Here is a 13,344-nt window from a genome sequence, read left to right as displayed (position 1 = left end):
TATCTCTATTACTAACTCCTCTTTCTAGAATAACTATCTCGTTCTGACCTTTTTTTTCTCTTCTCTGTTTATTCAAGTTACTCTTCTTTTTTTTTTAGGTTTTTTTTGCAAACGGGGTTAAGTGGCTTGCCCAAGGCCACACAGCTGGGTAATTAATTAAGTGTCTGAGACCAGATTTGAACCCAGGTACTCCTGACTCCAGGGCCAGTGCTTTATCCACTACACAACCTAGCCGCCACCTAGCTGCCCCCTATTCAAATTACCCTTAACAATCACATATATTCCTATGGTTCCCCTACTCCCCTCTATGCTGATGACTTCCAGATCTTTATACCTAACCCTTATCTCTCTTCTGAGCTACCTAGTCACATCTCCATTATCTTGGGATGTATTCAGCTTGTTGTTCCACTGGTATTTCATACTAAATTACTTCAAAAGTATAATAATTATATCCCTCTAAAAGCTCCTCTTCTCACAGTTTCACTATTTTTCAGTTGTATCATCTTTCAATTAGTCTCAAACTGAAGTTAAATTTGACTCTTTCCTCTCCCTCACTTCATATGCAAACTGTACTAATTTAACCTCTGCATCATCTCTAGCATCCATGACCTCCCATTTATTTCCATAGCAAACATACTAATCAAGCTCTATTTATCTATGTTATTTCAATAGTTTCCTTATAAGTTTTCCTCTACTCTCAACCTGATCCATTCCTTCCTGAATCTATTACCAGAATAATTTTCCTTACCAACGATATGGTCATATAATTCCCTTGTTCAATGATCTTCAATAATTCCCTACTCCCTATAGAATAGAGTTTAACTTCTTTGCCTTGCATTTAAAACCCTCCACAATATGATGCCATCTTGACTTTCCTGTCTTTTTTTGTTGCTGTACACCCTACCTTGGGAACAGCTACTCTTTGGGCATAGCCAGGTGGTGCAGTGAACAGATCGCTGGACTTGATATCAGGAAGACTCCTCTTCATGAGTTCAAATCTGGTCTTAGACACTAAAGGTGTGACTCTGAGCAAGTCACTTAACCCTGTTTGTCTCAGTTTCCTCATCTGTAAAATGATGGAGAGGAAATGGCAAGCTAGTATCTTTGCCAAGAAAACATCAAATGGGGTCACCAAGAGTTGAACCTGACTAATCACAAATGCAGCTTATACTTTCCAGATTTCAGGACTTTGCTCATTTTGTTTCCTACTTATAACATTACCTCTCTTTCTTGGCCTGTCAAATTTCTACCTGTCATTTAAGACCAAATACAAATGCTAGCTCCTTCAGAAAACTTTCCTCCTCATAAGGAGCTTTTCTTGTCTGACTTAATATGGCAGTAATCTGCATTTTCTAATGCACTTATGGAATTTTGTGAACTTTAGTTTTCTGTATTTGGGTTTTATTCCTCTGCTAGACTCTGAACTTTTATGAGAGTAGGGATCATGTTTACCTAATCTTCGGATCTCCCATCAGGCCCTAGCATAGAGCTCAGTAATAAGCACTCAATAAATGTTTGACAAAAACAAAAGATAGCAATACAAATGACCAAAGGAGCCTAGTTTCTTATTCCTTCTCTAACACTGTCTTCCTTCTTTGCATAATTCAGGTTTTTTAATCTACCAAATGGGACTAATATCATCTGTATTGCATATTTTGCAATAATATTGTGAGATCCAAGTGAGACAGGAGAAATGAAAGGAAATAAAGCACTATACAAATGCAATTGTTAGATGCAGTATGTCATACACATAAAGAACTCCATGCCTGGTGGTATCTCCTATCTGAAAGAATATTAAGAGGGGTCCTGAAATTATCTCTTCTACTTGCTAAAAGACCTTGAATAAGTCACTTTCTAAAACTTCAGTTTCCTTATCTATAAAATGTAAAAATACTTACATTACCTACCTCACAGGGATGTTCACAAGTGTGGGCAGAATCTAATGAGAAAATGTAGGCAACATGCCTTGTAACTATAAAGTATTTTAAAAACACACACTATGTATTACAAAGAGTGTGTAACTTATTGGTGATGCAACTGCCAACAATTCACACTTAAAGCCTATATTGCAGCTCATTGCTGGTAGCACAGGATTAGGCTCATGTTACATAGTCTGCTTCCTGAAGGGCTCCAAACTAAGATTCCCTCCAGATTCCCAACTTTCTGTCTGGCCCCACAGCTTTCCCCCGACACTCTGCTGCCAGTTCCAGGCAAGTACCAGTCCAAACCCTTTCCAGAGCATCTTGGATTATTGGTTTAAGCAGCAGCAGCAGAAGGAAGAGTAAAGCAAAGAGGAGAGGAAGTACAAGGTCCATGATTTGGAGAGTCAAAAAAATCCTCAGACACTAATTAGTCATGTGATCCTTTGGGCATGTCACTTAATTTCTCTATGCCTCAGTTTCTTCATCTATAAAAATGAAGGAATTGGAGTCAATGATCCCTAAAGTCCCTGTCAGCTCTAAAATCTATCTTGCTAGGTCAGAGCTAATTCTTCATTGTTACAAATATCTATTAATTGTCTGTCAACAAAAAAGGAAATAATTTCTATCCTCTAAGCCTTTACATTTCACTGGATGGAGGAGGCATATGAAATGAGGACAGATAAATACAGTACAATATGGAAACCTAAGGAAAATCCAAGGTACCCAAGGAAATTTTGAAAAGAAAGAGATCACTATGGAATGAGGGATCAAGAGGAAATGGAGAGAAAAGATCCTGTGATTACACAATGATCCTATGTGTGTGTGTGTGTGTGTGAGAGAGAGAGAGAGAGAGAGAGAGGAAGGAAGGAAGGAAGGAAGGAAGGAAGGAAGGAAGGAAGGAAGGAAGGAAGGAAGGAAGGAAGGAAGGAAGGAAGGAAGGAGGATTAAAGCATAAAAATTGCTGTTCCTCACCCCACTTCTATTCCCCCAGTTAACATTCTACTAAGGAGAATAGGGAGCTTAAACATTTATAAGGCATGAAGTAACAGCGGTAAAAGAGAGAGCAAAAAAAAAAAAGATATAGGAAAATTTGAGAAGGAAAGGTTCACTTTCATATGGCCACATATGAAGAAAGGGATGTCCAGTGGAAATGAGGAAAAGGCCTTTAAGGAGAAAAAGAGTACCCTGTTAAAAATGCCTGCTAAAATCTCCCTGATGAAATTTTTCTGAAGTCCATGAATCAAATGAAAAGCAATCATTCACCTTGTCACTTGTCGTAGTCAAAATAAGGTGGTAATTACAAAGGAAGATGCTCTGTCGTGTTAAATACAATTTTATGTGATCAGCTCCTATACTATTCTACATAACTAGGAAAGTGTATTTCATTTATCTATGTGGTCTGTTTTCAAGCTTTTAAAAATTATTCTGCAAGGGGTTACTTATTCTCAAAGATGGTATTTTTGAAGTGAATTGCCCTCATCTTCTGAATGCTTTACCTGGTTCTCCATTAGGACCTGGTGGCCCTACATCTCCCATCTCTCCCTTTTCACCTGTAAAAGGAAAAGAAAGAGCTTCGTCAGCATGCCAAATGGGTCACACGTTTCATTAGTTAAGGAACTTCATGGTTGGAATCATTATTGAATCTTTCATGTTTAATGCCCCAGAGTTTCTCCCAAGACCCCATCTCTGTCTGCCATATAACAACAGGGAGTCGCTACATTCTGTAAATTGCTCTTGCTTTGGGCTTTATTAACAGTATATTTGAAGTAATGCACATTTGGGGATTTTAGGCAATAGTGAATGATCATTCCTTAAACTAGTTCTGTAAAATTAAGTGCATTTCATCAAACACTTCACAGACATTACCTCCTAAATCCTTAACATCATGAGTGATTCTGAACTCCCTTTCCCCAACCTCCCTCCTCTATAGAAAGAAAATTTTAAAATGGCAACATGTATAGGCAGTGTGAGACAGTGGAAAGAACAATAGCTTTTATTTCAAATTCTAACTCTGCCTCTTATTACCAGTATAATCTTGGTAATCATCATCATCATCATCATCACTAATATTTATTTGGCTCTTACTATGTTACAGACACTGGGCACTTCATAATCATGATCTCATTAAATTCATATAACAACTGTGGAAGATAGGTGCTCTTGTTATCCTCATTTTACAGTTAAGGAAACTGAGGCCAACAATGGTTAAGTGACGCTCCCAGGGCCACACAACTAATTTGTCTGAGACCAAACTTGAATTCAAGTCTTTCTGATTCCAGGTCCAGTGCTGTATCCACTGAACAATCTATTCTCTTTATATACCCTCTGAACTTCAGTTTACCTATTTATAAAATGAAGGATTAGTCTAGATGATCTCTAGGGTTCCTTCTCACTCTAAATGATGGCCCCATGAACTTTAAACCTAGAAGAGACATTTAACAAAGAAACTTAGAAGTTCAGGAGAGCTTACATCATTTCTTCAACATCACGCAAGGAGGCTGAAATATGACTAGCCCAGTCTTTTTTTCTCTACAAGAAAATAATTCTATAGACTTTTACTCTTCACATGTATCTTTCTTCTAGTAGGTACCCCATTTTCTTAGCTCCCAAACCCAAGTATCAACAATTTCAGAATCTTAAACTGTCAGAGATGGGAAGAACCATCAAGATTATTAGCCCTAATTTCATCTTTCAGAGGAGAAAACCAAACCAGAGGAGGGTTTATCACCCAAGTAATAAAACAACTAGTTAGGAGTGGTGCCTGCTAGGAATCCAAATTCTAGCCCAATGTTCTCTCCACTACTTCATTACCTTTTACATATAATTATATTCACATCGAGGCAGCTAGATAGAACAGTGGTTAGAGTGCCAGGGGACCTGGAGAAAGGAAGACATCTCCCTGAGTTCAAATCTGGTCTAAGACATTTATTAGCTGGCAATTCACTTAACTCTGTGTTATTTTCCTCATCTATAAAATGAGCTGGAGAAGTAAATGGTAAAAAACCACTCCAGAATCTTTGCCAAGAAAACACTAAATGGGTTCATGAAGATTTTGACAAAATGGGACAACAAAAATACTCATTCATACTTATACATTTTTCTTTTGCCTTTTTATTTATAATACTCTTCTTTCACTTGGGATATTCCATAGATCTTAGTGTGAAACAGAAAAAACCTCTTTTTTGGTTAAAATCCATAATCATTTAAATTTTTTAAATGACAGTAGAAATAGATTATATTCAGGAATAGCCTGATTTTCAATTAAATTTACTGCTCAGAGAAATTATTCTAAACAATTCAGGATGGATTTAGAATTGGGATATTAGAATCGAAAGAACTTTAAAGATTACAAATGTCAAATATCATTATGAGAGTATAGAAATTACTGTATTCATGAATCCACCATAGTTCCAGTATAGGCATTTTGTAAACATTAGTGGATTGGTCAGTTGATCATCATTAGTTGCATTGTTGTTATTTTAGATTTAAAAAAATCTGAGGCCTAGACACTTGACCCCACAGCTAATTAGCAGCAGAGCCAGGATTAGAATCAGGGCCTTCTGAGCCACACACAACACCAACCAATTACACCATGCACCTGCATGATATGATTTAAGGTGGCTCTCACTCCCCTAGGGAAGTTTGAAATCAAGGCGCATAAATAAAGTCAATGACAACAGCTCAGAATAAAACATACCCAACCAAGATAATTAAAGAAAGAGAGAAAGAGAATTCCTGTTAGAAATTTGTTGTTATCTTGGCCAAGCTTCAACTCTAAAATGAAGGGACTAGACTAGATTCCAAATCTGTGATCCCTTATCTTATAAACAAGGGACAAGAGGACTTCTAGGAAAATTCTAAGCCCCAACATGACAAAGTGAGTCCAGAGGACAATCTGAACTGATGTATTTACTTTCATAAATGTGAAAGATGGAAATTCTTAACACCAGGGAGACCTCTGCATGGAGTTGCTTCTTGGGCTGAATAGACAACTTTCTTATTAATAATGCAACTTCTTCCAATATGCAAATTTTCATCACTCTCCTCAAATGAGTATAGAGAACACAGCTCCATAGGAAATCTATGAATTTCAAAACACATTGGGATGTTTAGTGAAAGTTATCATACAATAGTTTATCATCTCATGCCAAGTTCAGAACAGACTCTCTGTTATGAAGCCACTAACCATCTATGACCCTAGGCTGCCCCCATCTCTGGGTTTCTTCAGATCATATAATCATAAATTTAGAGGCATAAAAAAACTTAAGAGGCCATCCTGTCCAATGCCTTTGTTTTATAGCTGATGAAATGTAGACAAGAGAGAGATTTAATGACTTATCCAGGGTGATACAACTAATAAGTGTCTGTGGCTGTACATATAATGGAAAGACACTGAACTTGGAGTCACAGGTCTTGAGTTCAATTTCTGACTCTTCACCTACTCCCAGTTTGTTCTTGGGAAAGCCTTTCAAGTGACTCTGTATTCAATTTTCTTATCCATAAAATGAGAAAGTTGGACTAGATGAACTCTGATCTATCTATATCTATGACCTTCCAGCTATCTAAATCTATGTACCATTAATGAAAAGTTTCTAAATTTAAAATTCAATGATTCTAAATGTTTATACTTAATTCTTAGATAACACCAAAACATTCCCCCCCCCATTAGTAAAAAGTTGCACAGTGTAGTATCTTGAGTCTCAAAATCAGGAACACTTAACATCCTGCTTCTTAACAAAAAGTCTGTGTAACCCTGGTTGTTGATGTTCAATTGTGCCTGCTTCTTCGTGATCCCATGGACCATAGCACATCAATACTATGTCCATGGGATTTTCTTGTCAAAGATACTGAAGTGCTTTGCCATTTCTTCCTCCACTGGATTAAGGAAAACAGAGGTTAAGAGACTTAACAGGGACACTCAGGTAATAAGTGTCTAAAGTCAAATTTGAACTCATGTCTTCTTGACTTCAGGCCCCACACTCTATTCATTGATTCACCTAGCTGCCTTGCCTATATGTAACAGTGAGCAAATGACTTAACCTCAGTGCTTATGGCAACTCTCTAAGATGATAAACTAGAAGATTTAAAAAAAAAGAGGGAGAAGTTATAGACTACATCAATAGCTAAAATTTCCTCATTAGGAGTTCCCTACATGAAATCACAAGTCTGGACCCTAAAAAAGCAACTTCAACCTAGTTGGGCACAAGGGAAAGTACAGCTTTTATAGACATAGTCTCTATAGACATGGCTTCATATTCCACATAAGAACAAAAGGTATATAGAGGCCCTTTTCTCCTTGGTCTTTGTTAATGAATAAAAAGTGACAATGTGAAATTTTCACTTGTCAAAGATCCAAGATAATGATGAATTAAAGCAAATCAAAATGAGCCAGGCTCTAGTCTGGAAAGAGCTTTGTGAGAAGCCAAATAAGGCTCTGTCTGTCCTTATTCAGATTATCCAGGGGTTGAATATGGAAACTCACTTTCTTCTTCCTCTAGCTCATCCTTCATACCATTGTCTGAATGCTCTTCTTTACACCAAGGTCATGTCATTGTACTGTTCAAGTCTCCCATAAATCACTGCTGGTTGGTAAATGAAGTTTGAACTCCTTTTTCCTGGCTTTCCATGCTTCCCATGGTCTGGTACTACCCTACCTTTCCAGATTTATCTTAACTGTCACCCTGCTCTAATCAAACTGTATTGTCCTTTGCATCCCAAAACATGATGGTGTTCTCAGACCTCAATGCTTTTGCTCTGTCTATGTCCTCTGCTGCAAATGTTCTTCCTCCCATTCTTCATCTACTACATTTCTCCATATTCATAAAATCCAATTCAAACACCATCTCCTTCAGGAAACTTTGTCTGGTCACATTACTCTCTAACCTCACATAATATTTTAGTATTCTATATATCTGTCTCATACACAAAGTATTTAACAGTATGCATTAAAATTATGTTTGTGTTCTATCCCTCTACTAGATTGTAAGCTCAATAAAGGCAGGAACCACATCCTTTCTCTTCTAGTGCCTAGCAGAACAAGTGCTTCAAAAATGTTTGTTGAATTAATGAATGAATTTATCCAAATTATAAATTAGAGTTTTCACTATAATAAAAATAAAGGGTTTTATAAATTCACCATAAATAGAACCTACACTTTAAATTGATTCTCCAGATGTGGAGATGGGTGATTCCTAATCTATTCCCACTCTTTATGAGTCCCTCTCATCACATTTGCAAGAGAGCTGACTAAAACTGAGAAAATCATGGAACAGAAGTATGATTCTGACCTTATTAATTCAGAATTCTCAGACACCATTTTCTAACCAGCATACTGACAGAGTAATATGGGCTAATGAATTAATCTCAGAACCAGGAAGAGTTCACGTGCTGGTTCTGATACATACTGACTATGTGATTCTGGATACTCTACTTAAACTCTCAGTACTCTAGATAGTTCTCTAAGACTTTAAGTTATTAGAGGGAGTTTTCTCCCTTGCAAGTCTCCTACACCAGTGAAATTATAGTTAATTCTTATTCCCAACTGGATAATTCAGTATGTACAGAAGCTATCCTAGGTTTCCTCACTTCCTTTTGTCATTTTCTGTGGTACAGTTGGACAAAATGACTGGACCTCTTGATCAAAGGAAAAATGGAAAGGACCTTCTCCCCTATGATTCCCTGCAGCCAAAGTGATCCCATCAAAACTCTCAGATTTTGTACCCCTCTCATGGACTTAAAAATTAATTTGTAATATTATTATTTATTTAAATATTTCATCTTCCCACTAAAATAAAGTGTTAGCTAATTTTGATTTGGGACCAAGTTTTATTCTTCATATCTCTATCGTGTTCTATAAAATGCTTTAAACATAACAGGAATATAACATGCATTTGTCTAATTGATGGAAACTAAACTGAATTGAATAGAATTAAACATGGTTCATTGGTTGAAGTAATGTTAAAAAACTACTCTAAACTTCAGAGATAACCAACTACACATTGGTAGTAGTATAATGAAAAAAAGGGACCACAATATTGTTAACAAATCACATGAAACATAATAAAGATCAAATGTTCTCATCCCATTTGTTTTAATAGTTATCTCCTTATCAGTCACCAAAAGTGTACTGGCAGAAGGAAGAGGGGGAGGGAAGTTTGAATTATGTTTTCCTCAGTGTGGAGAGTACCCAGTTTGGAAATTCTACCTATTAATACATGTTGTCATCTACTCAATAACTTCTGAGTCTTAATGAGTTACCTGAGGAACTGAGGTCAGTTAAGTGAATTCTCTATGGTCATATAGCTGATAAATATCAGAGCAATTTTAACCAATCAATCAATATTTATGAAACATCTACCATGTGTCAGGTATTATTTTAACCTGCTAGGAATTCAGAAAGAGACAAAAGACTACCCTCAAGGAGCTTACAATCTAATGGAATAGACAACATACAAATATATAGTAAACTATATACAGGACAAATAGTAAATAACAGAGGAAAAGGCTGTAAAATTAAGAATTGAACCTAAGTCTTCCTGACTCCAAGGTCAGTTCAATATATCCAATAAGTCATGCTCCCTCTCAAGGATAAAATGATCCATGATAAAACAAAGGATATGGTAGAAGGAACATAAAAGCAATATAAAGTTAGATGAGTCACTTAGGGTCTTTGAGCTTCAGTTTCCCATAAGTAAAGGGAGATAACAATGACTCCATTGCCTTCTTCACAAGCTTTGTGAGGAACAAATAAGAAAAATATATAAGAAAATATTTTGTATAGTTCTATAAAAATGTGTGATTTTTATTATTATCCCCATTCCCTACTTAATATATCTGAGCATCAGACAGAAATATCTAAGAAACAGGAGGTAACTATCTTTGCATGTAGTTGGTAAATTAAATAAATAAATTTATTAAAAATAAAATGCAAAAAGATTAATAGACAGGATGCTCATTGATTACCTTATACTTTTATATTTTATTTTTATTATACTTTTATTTTTTATATACTTGTTAAGGTTAATGCTATCTGAGGCAGCTTCGCATAGCAGACAGAGAATTTTTTTTTTTAGGTTTTTGCAAGGCAAATGGAGTTAAGTGGCTTGCCCAAGGCCACACAGCTAGGTAATTATTAAGTGTCTGAGACTGGATTTGAACCCAGGTACTCCTGACTCCAGGGCTCCTGCTTTATCCACTACGCCACCTAGCCACCCCAGCAGACAGAGAATTAACCTTCTATTCAGGAAACTCTGGCTCCTTATTGTTTTCTCAATCAAATATAAAATTCTCTTGTTTTGTTTTTAAAATTCTCTGTCATGTAACCCTTTCCTAACTTTCTGATCTTAACTATTTCTTACAACACAAACCCTTTATGATCCTAATGATAGTAGTCTCCTTATTATATCCCATCTCAAAACACTCCATCTTCTAATTGGCTGATTTTCATTTTTTGTTCCTTTTACCTGGACTCTTCTCTCCTTATCTCTATCTCTAGGCTTCCTTGGCTTCCTTCAATCTTCCACTAAAAATTTCACCTTCTTCAAGAAGCCTTTTCTGATCACCCCCCCACCTTAGTGTTGTGCCTTGCCCTTCTGATGTTTTCTAGTCGTATATCTTGTTTATGCAAAGTTTCTTGCATTTTGCCTTCCCCCACTAGACTGTGAGCTCCTTGAGAGCAGAATTTTACCTTTCTTTGCATATCCAGCATTTAGTATGGTGTTTGATATATTGTGGTTGCTTAAAAAAAAAATGCTTGTTGACTAAATGACTGACATACATTGGATTTAGGATGAGTAAGTTTAACCCCTCCCCATCCCCAAACTCTCTAGCACTGTTATATAGGGTTTCAGTTTGAATTGGTCAAAAGAATTTCTATGCCAGGAGTTCCTCAATATAGATTATATCACAGGAGTTACCTCCTGTTTCTTAGGTATTTCTATCTGATGCTCAGATATACTAAGCAGGGAATGGTGATAATAATAAAAATTGCATATTTTTATAGAACTTTACAGTCTTCAAAATGTCTTCATGTACATTTTTTCTTATTTGTTCCCCACAAACAAAGCTTATGAAGAAAGCAGTGGAGTCATTGTTATCTCCCTTTACTTATGGGAAACTGAAGCTCAAAGAACCTTAAGTAATTTATGATATAATCTATATTGATATATCACACATTTGTGATACTAATAATCAAAAACTTCCTCAGGAATAACAGCAAATTTTCTGGAAGATCATAGATAATGAAAATAGCTAAACTACAGGGTCTACTCTGTGCCAGTCACAGGGCTGAGTGCTTTACAAACATCTCACTTAATCCTTACAGCAATTCTGGGAGGGAGGTACTGCTACTATTGTTATTCCAATTTTACAATTGAGGAAACTGAGACAGAGATAGGTTAAATTCCCCTACCAAAAGTCTGAGGTCAAATTTGAACTCAAATCTTCCTGACTCCAGAGTCTGCTGCTCTATCCACCAAACCATCCATCTACTCTATCCTAATCTTCTAATTTTTGTGCCTAATGAGTGCTGCTCATGAGAAGGAAGAGAATTCAATTGCCTTTAAAGTTTCCCAAAATGTGATGGAAAAAAGCTACCTACCTCCAAAGAGAGAACTGATAAAGTCTAAGTGGAAATTAAAATATAATTTTTCACTTTATTTATTTTTATTGCTTTTTCATGACATGGTTAATATGGAAATATGCTTTGCTCAATTTCACATGTATAATTAATATGTTGCTTGCTTTCTCAATAGGTTGAGGAAGAGCTGGAGAGATGGAAAGAATGTGAAACTCAAAATTTAAAATAAAAAAGAAATGTTAAAAATAAATAAATAATTGGGAGAAAAAAAATGCTTCCCAAAGTGAGTAATTATCTTTGATATGTCTCCAAACTCTTTGTGAGAGCTCTCAAGCATTTTGATGAGTAATTAGGTCTGTCATTAACAAAAGACCAAAACAAAACCCCAAAGGAGTCATCTGGCAAAATTATTCTCTCTTTCTTCAGTAGTTGGACTCATCCTAAAAGTAAATGGCTCTATGGGTTTCTAGTTAACATAGGGAGGGTCTAAGATTGAGTCAAAAATACCTTTAGAACCAATGGGACCAATTTTTCCATGACGACCCACACTGCCTTTCTGTCCTCTGTCTCCCATGTCTCCTGTACAAAAAGAAAAAAAGAAATGAAATAAAATGAAATGAAATATGGATATTGACCACACTATTTAAGATATTACATTTTATAGGTTTTCTGAATAGATGGAAAATCTAAGAATGCAACTGACATTTAAATATTTTTGAGGTTCTATAAAGATCACATGAAAACACAGAATGAAGCAATTCCCTTAAAACTAGCAGCTTCAAAGGTCATATCCATTATAGGATGCAAGAGGATTAAATAAGAATCATCTTCCTGGTTCTAAACCCATGAGATCCACAATTTGTGGATCCTCCTTGCTCCATATGAAACAAAAGAATGGTTTTGTGAGGTCTTTTTTTCCCTGAATCCTTACAAAAGCACCCAGTTCAAGAAATCAAGAAAAGTCTCAACTTTTTCTTTAAATGAGATTTTTTTTCCCTGAGTGATCTAACTTCAAGACACATGACAAAATCAAAGAGGTTCACATTTCTAATTGAAAAGAAAAACTTATTGCATCCTTCCTGTTAGAAGCAGGAAACAAATATTGCTTTGATTATTTCACTGGTGACTGTTTGGGGCAGTATAAGATGAACCAAAAGAGACTCCCACGCCAATGGTGAATGGCATAAAAATTAGATTTCGCCTAGAAACAAATATAGAAAAAAACTTTATGTTGATTCATTTAGAAAAAGACCTTCAGCATGTTGGATGCTCAGGATAAGAAAAAGTAGAGGAGTTACAATTTGCATTCAAGTGGCGGGGGTGGGGGGGGGATACTCATATTAATGAATCTCAGATCCATCAAAAGGAAGATTTTCTGCTCTTCCAATTGTTGGAGTCTTTTTTTTGTCTAAAATGATAGGAGACTTTTTGTTTTCAGGAGAGAAATGCTATACTTCATAAAGGATAAAGGGCTACTAGGTAATCATCTCTGTCAACCAAGTTACCTGCCAAAATTTTTATCTATCCTTTCTTCTCTCTTCCTCTCTTTTTCTCCATAAAGGACTAACTATAAGAAGTAACTAATCCCTTATTTACTGACATCTGCTTCTGCTCTTGAATAATCAAGAATGATAGATTTAGAATAAGGAGACCTGGATTCAAATATCTACTCTGAGACTAGCTGTATGAGTATGGGAAAGTCACCTAACAGCTCTGAGTCTCAATTTTCAAATTTGTAATGGGGAAAATGATATTTAAACTAAGCAGTACATCAGTTTGTTCTGAGAAGACTGCTTTATCTATTATGAGGATATATATATATATATGCATATACATATATCCACA

The 13,344-nt window shown here is 35.9% G+C and overlaps 1 protein-coding gene across 1 annotated transcript in view; it reads right to left on the bottom strand.

Moving 5' to 3' along the window:
• The window catches only part of COLEC11 (collectin subfamily member 11), a 92,067-nt gene that overhangs the window by 30,969 nt on the left and 47,754 nt on the right, over positions 1-13,344 (bottom strand). The window contains exons 4-5 of the mRNA XM_074209596.1: positions 12,007-12,078; positions 3,419-3,472 (exon numbers count right to left, since the gene is read on the bottom strand). Coding sequence (XP_074065697.1) covers positions 3,419-3,472; positions 12,007-12,078 — 126 coding nt within the window. The remainder of the gene's footprint in view (positions 1-3,418; positions 3,473-12,006; positions 12,079-13,344) is intronic.

This window comes from Macrotis lagotis, chromosome 1, assembly GCF_037893015.1.
Source record: "Macrotis lagotis isolate mMagLag1 chromosome 1, bilby.v1.9.chrom.fasta, whole genome shotgun sequence".
Classification (NCBI taxonomy): Eukaryota; Metazoa; Chordata; class Mammalia; order Peramelemorphia; family Peramelidae; genus Macrotis; species Macrotis lagotis.
This window is presented reverse-complemented; position numbering and strand designations above follow the sequence as displayed.